This window comes from Necator americanus, chromosome I, assembly GCF_031761385.1.
Source record: "Necator americanus strain Aroian chromosome I, whole genome shotgun sequence".
NCBI lineage: Eukaryota > Metazoa > Nematoda > Chromadorea > Rhabditida > Ancylostomatidae > Necator > Necator americanus.
In genome coordinates, this window is record NC_087371.1 from 26,578,962 (window position 1) to 26,591,576 (window position 12,615).

The following is a 12,615-nucleotide window of genomic DNA, read 5'->3' on the forward strand; positions in this document are numbered from 1 at the left end:
GTTCGGCTCCAAATCTAAATCCTGTCGAGGTGATGAGCGCGCATGCAACCTAAACAATGACTTGTGGGGATCACCGGTGCGTAAAGTAAGCGTGCGTATCCTCCGACGAGTCTGATGTCAATTTTTCGGTAGCGGAGTGACGAAAGGCTTTGATAGCCTCGGGCGACTCACAGCGGGACTTCCTACCATTGCACTACAGCCACCTATAATCTAAAATACAAACATGCAAGTATGTACTGGTAACATTTTAAAGCTCCCAATACCTAATCTAGACAAGTGATCAACGCCTACTGTCTCCTCAGGCATTGTTCTCACGAACTGGAGGCGAGGCCTGCGGTTGCTCTGGCTGCCGAACCGGTGCTTGGGATTTTGCTTCACCCAATGGTTCCAATGCCTTCCGTTTCTGAACAAAAGCACAGAATAAGTAGGGAGTGAAAACAAATAAGAATTTAACATCCAACCTGAGGCGGTACGAGACGATCTTGCTTCATGACGTAAGCACGTACGTCCGCTCTAAAGAAATATATCACAAATTAAGGATTTCCTCTTTAGCTTTAGATGGAAGCCTTACAAAGCTTTCCCAAGAGAGGCACGAATTTGAGGTCCCCACTCTACTCGAGCCTTCCTTCGTTCTTCAAGGGCAACTGTGCGAATCGCATCTATTGGTCCTAGCTCTTTCCAATAGCTAAACAAACCAGAATGAAAGTATTATGGTCCCACGAAAAATAACAAATTACCGAGTGGGTCGAGCGATAAGCTGATCAGCTGTCATGGATAGCTCTGGATGTCCCAAACCGAAACCGTCCAGCAAACAGTCTGAAAGAAAAAAGACAAGATAAAGAAGTAGAAATGAAGGGAGAACGTTAAGAACTCAATCGCAACACATCTGTCAGACGTACTTATGAGAATATCGACTATTTCTTCAGGAACATCCAAGAGCCTTTCGTGCTTCCCGCATTTCCCTGTTTGTCTGCACGCATAGGTTTGGATTCGCTCAACGGGCTCGCACGCCTGTAATTCAACTATACTCGAGAGTGATGCAAAAACTGCTACCCCGTTTGGAGAGGGTGGAAATTGCAAAATGAAAACTTGTAATTTCAGATTTATTAGAAATAGCGTCGACAAAGGTTAAACAATTTCCCTATTTCCAGTTTCGTTACGTTTACCTTCTTTTATTAAGAAGGGTCAAAACGACATGAAGTTACGTAATTGGCTGCTCTGGAAGAAAGCGGTTGGACTATCGCAAACAGCAGTGAAGAAAGACCCTACTATAGCTTTCTTGTCATGTTCTACACGTTCTTAGCAAATTTCTTTTTGCGAACGGTGCTCAGACAACCCCGTTCCTCACAGAAACCAACGGCTTTTTAAGGGGTTGGACTATCGCAGACAGCAGTGAAGGTAGCAGAGTCTTCTATCAAACAGTCCGCCAACACATGAACGACATTGGTCGCTCCTGAAAGGCACACGAAAATCTTTGAAAATATAGCAAATCTTTTAGACTATCGATTGGTTAGGAGTGGGTTGCTTCCATCTTCTCCAATCATCTTGATATCAGTTCTTTCAGTTGTATTTTTTTGATAGGGGAATTCTTCACGATAACTTCTCACTTCTCGAAACGTTTACAAATTCTAGCAATAGTGTTTGGATAAATATTATAACAGACAACAACTTTCATCTTCTCTGTACTTGAGAAAAATCGGCTTTGATAATTAGCTCTTGCACATTGAGAGCAACTTTCTGCTGTTTAACAATGCATAGAAGAAGGAAGTTTGTCGAGAAAATATAGAACATGACAAAAGAGCAGCAATAGAAGGCAAATTAACGCAAACAACACAAGAACTGCGGAATTGCTATTTCCAATGAATCTGAAACTGCACATTTTCTTTCTACTTTTTTCGTCTTTTGTGAATGGAGCTGTACTTTTTTACATCATTTGTGATTATATGTACTAGATGAAATCAAGAGAAAATAAAGAGAATAGAGAATAAAAGAATCAAGAGAAAATACGTATATATATACAAATATACATATGCATATATATTTATATCTGACATTCATTGCCAATTCAATCCCTCACTTTTTTGTGTAACTGTGCATGATTGACGTTTCTGGCACGCATTTCTTAGGAAAATTCTATGGCCAAGGCCATTTTCCACGCCGTTTTTCAGGACAATTGGGGGGACTGAGCGTGATAGCACCCACACCCGTGGTCCACACTCTTAATCCTATCTTCTCCAGGAGAGATCACAAAATTGTCAATTTCGTGACATACTGCCTTCAAGTGAAGTTCAAAATGGAGTAAATTGTGGAATCCTTTCGAATCTGGCGCACTTCAATTTGTAGAAGAAACTGTAGGTAAGCGAAATAATTATATCAAGTTCCCCTTATTATCTTGGCAATCAACTCCAAAAATCCATAGGCAGAAAACTTCAGCTTTCGAGCTCAGAGGGTAGCGTGTCGTGAATTGAACAAACAGGAGAAAAACAAACAAATTCCACAAAATTATTACTACTTGAAGGTTGGAATGCTTCTTAAGTCGCTCTGGTAAGCGCCACAGGCTCCATTTCGAGGAAATCTCCATAAGAAATTGCTATAGAAACACTTACACGTATGAGGTAATTACGCAGGAAGTCAATACAGTGCACTAAATGGTCATCTTCGCGTGAGCGTGGCGACCGCTTCCATTTATCCAGAAGATCGTTCAAATTGACGCGCTAAAGTACAAACTCAAGCTGAGAAATTGCGACACAGGAAATCACCAAAGGTAAAACCCGCCTTGAAAGGTGGTAAAGCAGGGACGATCCACTGTCTCGTAAGATTACTCCCGTGAAGGCGAGCATTTTCCGGAAGTCTCTCCGCTGGCTTTATTATGCGATTATTAGCACGATGTAATTCTTGTCGCAGCTCTTGTTGGTTGATAAGCAGCGCATTTATCTAAAACAGAATTGTCGTGGAAAGAAATGAAAACAAAAAACGACAAAAAAGCCAACAAAGAAAATCACAAGACAACATTCATCTTCATTTGCAGTTCATTGAGCAAAATCACTAACCAACCGGAAATAAAGGCTTTCTTCTTCGAGGATTTTTCCAAAATCATAAGATAGATAGGTATGTAATTGAGGAATCAGCACATGTATTATATAAATGTATAAACATCGCGAAAAAAACAACGCGCAACGAACCGGCTTTCCTCCTGGCCGATCTACCAGATGTTCATGTTCATGAAAAAAGTGATCAAAATTTGTAAGCGGTATCCAAAGCCAATGCAACTAGTTTTTCTGGACTTCGAAGCCGCCTTCGACTCCCCCATCGAGGCTCTCTTCCCAACATTCTCAGCGCAAATGGGATTGCATGAAGTTTCATTCGATTAATTAACCTATCTCGGCGCCGACGATGTTGTTTTATTCACAGAAAGCAGCACGAAACTTCAACATGTTGTTAACCTTGTACCGAAACTATCTGTGATCCATAAGTTAGTCCCCTGATAAGTACAGGCAGATTTAGGTCTTCTCGAGACTTCCGACGGGAATCAGTGTGAACGGGTAACCGATCGGGCAACTAATACGGTTACCTGAGCTTTATACTGAAGAACGGCGGCAACTACAAGTGTGATATACGCTAGAAATCTGCTTAGGCCTGTTTCGCATTCAATTTCTTAACTTTTAATTTCTTTAAGTGCTTGTGGCCCAGGAAGTCAAGCTGCAAGTCTACTTGTCCACCATTTGCCCAATCACTATGTATGGATGGAGGAATTGGGCAGCATCGTCTACGGTGATTCAGAAGTTTGAATGCATGGAAGGGAAGCTGTTAAGACGGCTGATTGGCTACTTTTGGCCTAGGGTATGCCACCTTGCAGATATTTAAAAGCTGTTATATTTGCAAAAGTTTGACAGTTTAACTTATGGAATTTTTACACGAGTAAAAGCGCATGTAAGAAGAACATGTTCATTTGACGTCCACTCACCACAAAACTCAAACCGGTGATGAGATTCGACTGGTTCTGTACGATAGCAGACAATTGAGAGACGAGCGGATCGGAGGAAGATGGTAGTTGTGAAGAGGCTAACTGAAGCGCTCTTGCCTCTATCAGATCCAAGCGGACCTCTTTCAACTTGTTCGAGAACAACTCCTGCAAACACACAATTTGCGATGAGTAAATTATCTAAAAAGCTCGTGTATACCTGGTATTCAGAACTACAGTCGTGGTTTGCAACAACTTCGCCTAGTGTGATGAGAGAAAGGTCCTCATTTTGCAGCAATGCGTAAGCTTGTTCTAAAGAAGGCAACAATACTTATCAACGACGACCAAAACCAAGGATCTATCTCACCTTTCATGGAGGCCGAGTGTACATCAAGTAGTTGATTAACGTCATAATCACATCCTTGAAGCGGAAAACTGCAATCATTCCCGCGAAACTTCACGTCTGGTTCCTCTCGAATCCGAAAAACGGGGGATGACGACGCGCCATTGGCCTCATTCGGCAGAAACACCGTTGCCTCGCTATGATTAACGGCAGACAAACTATCCTCGCTATGAACGAGCCCTTGAACGGAGGAAAAAGTTATGATCGAAACTAGCGCATAGTCCCACCTTCCAGATACTTACCGTAGTCATCATAATCCTCGAATTTGATCGACATCGTTTAGGTTAAGAAGAGATACTTCTTTGGAACGTAAAATGAGAACAGGGTCGCTCCGTCATGCAGGCACCAAAGGTCAAACGAGATGGGCAGCGCAGCAATTGCTGGCATCGCCCGCCATGTGCCTGTCAATAGCGGCCGGTTCCACCGCCGCTGCAATCGATCGGAAACAGGGGTTGCACCGCACCATCGTATTCGTCTCTTGGCTTTCACATACACTCTGGGAATATCATCCAGTGAGGTGCTGCACGTAAAATGCAAAATGTAGTTGGGGGGCACTCAGTGGCGCTCTTATTTCTCGAAGTAAATAATTAAATCAATCGGAGACCTAAAACCTAACCATTAGTCTTCCAGGATCTATGACATGTCAGCTAAAGCTAGTAAGAGAAAAAAGAAGGTTAGAATGTCCAGAAATAAGGGGCCCCAACTATATTTTCCTCCGTACTATTTTTTTTTGCAATTTAAACATAAAGTAGCCGGACAAATTGAGGAGCATTAGCAAGGAAGCTAAATCCAGGTAGGGGGAAATATTATAGAGTCTCTTCTATCAAAGTCAGATATCTTATCGTGCTTTCTAGCGGATATCAACTCATGAAAGGGAGTCTTTGGGGTGTGTGTGTACAACCCCAAAGTATATGACTGAGGAAACACTGTTAGCAACGTGAACTTCGGCCTATCGGACAATTATGAGCTCACAAAGATCTCAGTGGCGTGTCCTGTATTGTGAGAAAGCCTACTTTACAATAATATTAACGGGAAAAGACTTTGTAAACTCGAAAAAGACTGAGTAGAAATCGTGGGTTTGCCATACTTTTACTAACCATCGGAAGGAGGTACGTGATGGATTCGTTCCGTTTGGTTACTGCTCCCAGATTATCAGATAATTTTTGAAATGAAACATTGCTTCTGTTTTATGAGCGCAACAGAAGAACCTGTGGCATTGGCGATAGTCCTATGCATAAGCAGCGAGTCATTTCTTGGTCAGGATTTCCTCACTTTTGATGAGTTCAAGTTATTTTTCCAAGAAATTACGTGTAACTCGTTTAGTATTTTCGTGGTAAATATCATGCAAGCTGCGTTGTAGTTATGGGAGTTGTACTCTTCCCAACATCTATCTCAAACCCATGTCTCCATTAAAGGCAACACGAATCTTGAGTGATACGGATTTCCGGTGGAGTGTTCGTATACGGGGTAGTAGATTATGGGGAGGAGGTGATTCCGTTCATTTCTTCCTAATTGCCGTAGAGAACGGCCCGGAAGATACGGCTTCGAGCGTTCCGGCGCACTATTTTCCATAAGTTCGATTGGAGCGCGCCAGCCCTGCGCGGCGCCGCATCTTCCGGGCCGTTTTTTTACGACAATTAGGGAGAAATGGACGGAATCACACCCGTCTCCATAATCTACTATCCCGTATACTCCGAATACTCCACCTTAAACCGTACCACCTCAGATTTGTGGAGTAATGCCTTTAAGGCAAAGCCGCCCCAAGAAAGCAGTCGCAGAGGTTGCCTAACCAGGTTTTTTGAGGCCTAAACCACTAAACAGGTTTTGCTGATTTGGTAATTACGTTAATTAGCATAGCTACCTTCATTGTCCAATATTGCAATTTCTTATAATCAAAATTCATCGTAGTGGCTTCCTAAGCTTCTGGGAGCCCAACAGCTAAAAAGCATAGTTTAAAAGCCGTTGTTGGTTCTTCCTGGTTAGAGATTGGCTGTCAAATATTTTCGAAAGTCGCCATATGTAAGGCCGGATCAACAGGAATCCGCCAGTCATTTGCATTAATGGCTGCTGACTTGCTGACTCTTCCTCATTTCACTCTGATTACAATGTTGCCGTAGTTTGCATCGAAGTCCAAGGAAGAATTTGGCTAATGGCTTGCTGATCGTGGATTGCTACGGAAGAAGTTATGTAGTTATGTGTTAGAAGAAGAAGTGAAGATGCGCACTGGAAGTTATTATAGATTGCAATAAACACTAGTGTTGTCAACCTGAAATTCGGCGCAAGATCGGACATCCAAAAGAAACTTTCTCCGAAACGTCGCACGGGGGTCGCAAGGAGATCGTCCAGGCTAGCTGCCTCTTCGCGTACCATCTTGTATCTACCCCATTGTTAAAGGCATCACCCCACGAATCTGAGGTGGTACCCCGCGGATCTCCCTCACTAGAGGGATCACAGCCGGTTAGTCGCGAGGGTATGTGGTCACCGTCACCGGGTGGCGGATAGGGGGCTAATCGCGGACCAAAAGCGACCTTGTGCTTGCCCAGAGACGCAGGTGGATTCAGGGGATGGACTCCCTGTTTCTGCTGAGCCAGACTGACTCATGACATCCTTGTATCCGGCATCGGTCCGGCCAAAAGCCTGCAATCAAGTGACTGGGAGGTGCAAGGGAAGAGGTTTGGAGTCGCCTCCAACAAATAAGCTCCACATGTCCACTCCGGGAGAACGGAAGTTCTCCCAGAAACTCATGGGACTAGAGGCTTGCAACCTGCCCATGGGTTTTAAAATTTTTACGCAAAACACAGTAATAGAAAAGAGTCTCCTGATTCCGGAGGAAAGCCTGGTACGATAGCGCTAGGTAGGACGGGGTTGCAGGAGTCATGTATTCTACCGAAACGGAAAACTAGGATGGCGATCTGTACTTATAACGCACGTACGCTTGCATCGGAAGCGGCCATCCAAGATCTGATGATGCAAGCCAAGAAGATCAAGTACGACGTCACCGGACTGACCGAGACGAGGCGACGTCACCCTCTCAACGCCGTATATGAAACTGGAGAAGAACTGTTCTTAGGAACATGCGACAGTAGAGGTGTTGGTGGAGTTGGCGTCCTCGTCAACACGAGTATGGCAAAGAACATCGACTCTTTCGAACAACTTACGACCCGAATCGGACGTCTGCGGATGAAGAGATGTGGTCCAACACCAGCTTTGACTATCTTCGTCGCTTACGCTCCAACATCAAGCTACGAAGAAGAAGAAGTCGAAGCTTTCTATATGGACCTGGAGAAGTTCTACCGAGAAGATCATGCCTTCTACAAGGTCATAATTGGCGATTTCAACGCCAAAGTTGGCCCAAGAGGAACTTCACATCGGGACCCACGGCCTACAATGGAATGACCAGGGGGAGAGGCTCTCCGAGTTCATCATGACGACTAAGACCATCCTTGGGAACTCGCAATTCCGGAAGCCCTCCTCTCTACGCTGAACGTGGGAGTCACCCGGTGGAGGGTACCGTAACGAAATAGACCACATCATCGTCAATAAAAGTTTCTGCCTGACGGACGTCGCTGTTGTACCAAATTTCTATACGGGATCGAACCATCGCCTCCTCCGAGGAAGATTTTCCTTTACAAGGAGAGCAGAGAAAGCCGCCAATTCCAGAAAAAGAAATCCCAGGACATCAACTGGGATCTTTTCGCTACGCTAGCCGGCTTTTGGGAAGATTCCGCAGTCCGGATCCGGACAACATCGACAAGGAATATGACCGGCCTGTTGGACACCTTCGCGACTGCGTGAAGAAGGCTGAGAGTTTTAAGACCACCAAGAGACGCTTGTCTCTTGAAACTCTCGAGCTGATACGCCAGCGTGGAGCAGCACGGGTAGCAGGGAACCAAGAACTCACGTCCGAGCTCGCAAAGCTTTGCAGAGAGGCGATAAAGGAAGACCTTAAAGAGAGAAGAGCAGAAGTGCTGGCTGAAGCTGCAGAGGCGGGGAAAAGCATCCGCTATGCCCGTCGAGACTTCGCCAGTCGCAAGACGAGGATGACGTGCTCTCCGGAACCCAAAGGGAACAGCCCAAAGGGAATTGCATCGAGAAGAGGGATGGAGAAAATCATCTACGACTTCTACTCTGATCTCTTCGACAGCCATGTCCACTTGCCTCCTCAGCATTTGAGGGAAGACGGACAAGTCATTCCAGAGGTTCTCCCGTCCGAAATACGATATGCTATCATGTCGGTAAGAAATCGTACGGCACCCGGTCCCGACAGAATAAGACCAGAACACCTGAAGAGCCTTCCGCCAGTACTCATCAACACCCTGGCGAGGCTCTTTACACGTTATCTGTCGGAATGCAAGGTTCTTAAACAGTGGAAGACCAGCAAGACCAAGATAAAGGTTGTTGCATAAAAAGGGAGATCCACATGACATCGGCAACTATCGTCCAATCTGCCTACTGTTCGTCATCTACAAGCTCTTTATAAGAGTGATCCTTAATAGGATTCAAAAGTCTTGGATGAAGGACACCCATGCGAGCAAGCAGGGTTTCGGAAAGGATTCAGCACGATTGACCACATTCACACTGTTTCGAAACTCATAGAGTTATCACGAGAGTACAAGATGCCGCTCTGTCTCACCTTCATCGACTTGAAGAAGGAGGTTCGACTCAGTTGAGACGGAAGCGGTCGTGGAAGCCTTGGACAACCAAGGCGTCCCTACTCAGTACATAAAGGTACTTCGAGAGTTGTACAGTAACTTCACGACCGGAATTTCGCCATTCTACAAGAACATCATCATTGACGTGAAGAGGGGGGTCCGACAGGGTGATACAATTTCACCCAAAATATTCACAGTCACCCTCGAGAACGCAATGCGAAAGTTGGAATGGGACAAAATGGGAGTGAAGGTTATGGTCGGCAGCTACACCATTTGCGCTTTGTTGATAACATCGTACTGATAACACCTAGCATCAGTCAAGCGGAACGAATGCTGACCGAATTCGACGAAACATGTGGATGCATCGGTCTTCAGCTGAATCTACAAAAGACGATGTTCATGCGGAACGGATGGGTCTTGGATGCCCCATTCACGCTCAACGGAACGAACATATCCGAATGCACCAGCTACATTTATCTGGGTCGGGAACTGAACATGATGAACGACCTGACCCCAGAGCTGGACAGGAGGAGACGAGCGGCTTGAGGAGCGTACAATCGAGGATGTAGTGAAGATGACCTGGAACACCCGGCTCCGTGCTCACCTCTTCAACACCACAGTTCTTCCCGCTTTGACGTATGTTCCGGAAACCTGGACATTTCGCAAGCAGGAAGAAAACGCGGTGAGCGTCATTGAACGCGCAATTGAGAGAGTGATGCTAGGAGTATCCCGTTTCACGCAAGTGAGGGACGGGATTCGAAGTTCTCTCCTACGTCAGCGATCGAAGATTAGAGACGGTGCCGCGTTTGCCAAGGAAAGTAAAATAAGGTGGGCCGGACACGTGATGCGCTTTAATGACAGCCGTTAGACCAGAGCCGTGTGCGACTGGGTTCCCCGCGATATTAAGCGCACTACAGGAAGACCGCCGACCCAATGGTCAGATTTCTTCACGAAGTCCCTCAAAGAAAAAATGATGCTCTTCGTGTCCCACGCGAAAGGAGGAACCACTGGGCTATTCTGGCACGCGATCGGGACAAATGGAAGAATTACTGGCGCCCGCTCGACCAGTTCGAAGATCAACGGGAGTCAACGTGATCAAGGTGATCAAGGTGATCACCCCACGAATCTGAGGTGGTACCGATTTTAGATGGAGTATTCGTATACGGGGTCGTAGATTGTGGGGAGGAGGGTGATTCCGTTCATTTCTTCCTAATTGCCGTAGAAAACGGTCCGGAAGATACGGCTTCGAGCGTTCCGGCGCACTATTTTCTACAAGGAGTTCGATTGGAGCGCGCAAGCCCTGTGCAGCGCCTCATCTTCCGGGAGGTTTTTACGGAAATTAGGAAGAATTGGACGGAATCACACCCCTCTCCATAATCTACTATCCTGTTTACGAATACTCCACCTGAAATCCATACCACCTAAGATTCGTGGGGTGATGCCTTTAAGGAAGTGCCGCGAACGTTGGAAGGCGATGGGAAGAATAGGAAGAGCATCGTTTAGTGGACCCAGTTGCTTCCACATGCAGTTATTGATTACTTCACAACTAACAAGTCGGAGAACCTAACATTTTAGTCGATGTCTATGAAACGTGCATCGTGCGTAGAAGCTGCATCGATCCCACGGACTGAATCCATCACTGAACCCGTGCGCACTGAGGCTATTTAGGCTGGAACGAAGCTTGTTTTCGCGGAGGTTACGGACGATCACAACTCTGCTAACCTCAATGCTATTATCCAGAAGCATGTGCTACCGGAAGGAGTCTTCCACACTGACATTTGCAGAGGATACAACAGCCTGACGAACCTAGGCTAAACTAACCAGATGGTTAACCACTCTGCAAACTTCGTGAATTGCATTGCGCCATTGCACATGCAATGTATCCGAAGCAGCTGGTCTCACTCGAAGGCTAGAATTCGCTCCAGTCACGGACTGAAAGGCGACCTGTAGGACAATCACTTATAACATGATTCCTAATTAATCGCTTCTTTAAAGGTAGCATACCACGAATTTGACGTGATGAGGGAATGTGGGAAAAAAAACTAGAGATGAGATTGGAGATTGTGGGATCCGGTGTGGTTCCGCTCTTCCCTAATCGTTGTAAAAAAAAAAGCGGAGTGGAAAAGACCGTTTCTCACGACGATTTCAGTTGCGACGCACCACTCCTCTGCACACGCCCCATCCAACGTGCTAGCGTTCAAAGATTAAAGGCAGCATACCACGAATCTGAGGTGATGCGGATTTCAGGTGGAGCATCCGTATACGGGGTTATTATTATTATGGATATCATATCTAGGGGGGATTATGGAGACCGGGGTGGTTCCGCTCATCTCTCCCTGAATCACTACGAGCAGCCGGCCCCTGAATGGTGTTTTGCACGATGCCTTCTATTGCAGAGCGCCACCCTTGCACGCGTAGCGTCCCTTACTGCCTATCGGGGCAGTCCGAATTGACTTTCGACGAGTCGCAGGGCGGAAACGGCGCAGGGGGTGGAGCGTTGCAATGGCGTCGTACAAAACAGCATTCTGGAGGCGGCTGTTTGCAGTGATGCAGGGAGAGATGAGCGGAACCACGCCGGATCCCGCAACCCCATCCCTAGCCTTTCCCGCTGATTCCCTCACCCCGGCATTCATGTTATGCCGCCTGTATGTGTAGTGCCAAGAGGTGGCATGCAACATCAGCAGTATCAAGATTGTAATGATCCATCGATACATGGTGTTTACTGAGTTCCTGACTCGTTAATAGATCCGAAACAGGAACCACGAAGAGAGCTACTTGGCTTTGAAATATCGAGGATGAATTGCACTTTTCATCTTCGCTCTCGTTTAGATTGCCACCTTTTTGTTACTTTTGTTTTGTCATCGCGGGCATAGTTCGTAAAAATGGGAATGTGCGTTTCGTTTTTTAGAAAATGGCACAAGTTCAATGAAAGATGGTCGAGGGAAAATAATACCGTTTTCCGAAAAGGACCTAAAACAAATTATGTGCGCGGTACCTTATTCATTTGTTTTTCTTTTTTTTCCGAAAAACGGGATTATTTGTTGTTGAAAAAAATGGTATTAATTGTTTTAGATCTTCTTTGGATTTCCTGCGCCATCTATAATACTTCACCTCAAAACCCGCTAAGGCTTATGAACGCGTTTGCAACCTAAGGGATAAGTGGACAGTGGCGCGTGGGCCTTAAAGGCAGCGTATCTCGAAACTGACGTGGTTGGGAAAGTTGAGGAAAGAATTTGAGCTATAGACTACTTAGATGGGCGTGGGACCGCTCAATTCCTTCTAATCGTCCTGAAAAACGGCACTTGTTCGTTCGAGATACATGATACTGTTGTGCCAGCGCTGCGACTAGGAGCGAGCGGTCGAAGATCAATGAGGACTCCTCTCCAGCCTATTCAGGTAAAACGAAAGAACGGACTGCTGAGGGAACCGGAGCGTGTGCAAGATGCCACGTTCTAAAGTACCTCGTAGGAACAGACGCTTTTTATTCCTACGAGGTACTTTAGGACGTGGCATCTTGCACACGCTCAGGTTCCCAGTTCCTGGGCGCTTTTTCCAACAATTAGCCAGAACTGAGAGATTCCACGCTCATACTCATGATC

General features: G+C 45.9%; 3 protein-coding genes across 5 annotated transcripts; 2 read left to right on the plus strand and 1 right to left on the minus strand.

The window, feature by feature from the left end:
- Positions 1-203: 203 nt before the first annotated feature.
- RB195_006937 (uncharacterized protein) lies at positions 204-4,640 on the minus strand (the record flags this gene model as incomplete). Of its 2 annotated transcripts, XM_064180304.1 has the most annotated exons (13): positions 204-210; positions 264-268; positions 320-403; positions 462-513; positions 572-685; positions 738-816; positions 900-1,011; positions 2,607-2,714; positions 2,776-2,934; positions 3,965-4,129; positions 4,182-4,273; positions 4,329-4,544; positions 4,607-4,640. In XM_064180304.1, 13 exons carry the CDS (start codon positions 4,638-4,640, stop codon positions 204-206), a joined length of 1,227 nt encoding a protein of 408 aa, XP_064037184.1. The 2 variants fall into 2 exon arrangements, with proteins under 2 accessions (XP_064037184.1, XP_064037185.1); XM_064180303.1 differs by lacking the exons at positions 204-210; positions 264-268 and having other exon boundaries at positions 299-403.
- Positions 4,641-7,268: 2,628 nt separating this feature from the next.
- On the plus strand, positions 7,269-9,034 carry RB195_006938 (uncharacterized protein; the record flags this gene model as incomplete). 2 transcript variants are annotated; one of them, XM_064180306.1, is made up of 3 exons in its annotated part: positions 7,269-7,709; positions 7,979-8,758; positions 8,861-9,034. In XM_064180306.1, 3 exons carry the CDS (start codon positions 7,269-7,271, stop codon positions 9,032-9,034), a joined length of 1,395 nt encoding a protein of 464 aa, XP_064037186.1. The 2 variants fall into 2 exon arrangements, with proteins under 2 accessions (XP_064037186.1, XP_064037187.1); XM_064180305.1 differs by having other exon boundaries at positions 8,012-8,758.
- Positions 9,035-9,244: 210 nt separating this feature from the next.
- On the plus strand, positions 9,245-9,562 carry RB195_006939 (uncharacterized protein; the record flags this gene model as incomplete). The annotated part of the gene is made up of 1 exon (XM_064180307.1): positions 9,245-9,562. One exon carries the CDS (start codon positions 9,245-9,247, stop codon positions 9,560-9,562), a length of 318 nt encoding a protein of 105 aa, XP_064037188.1.
- Between the last annotated feature and the right edge of the window lie 3,053 nt (positions 9,563-12,615).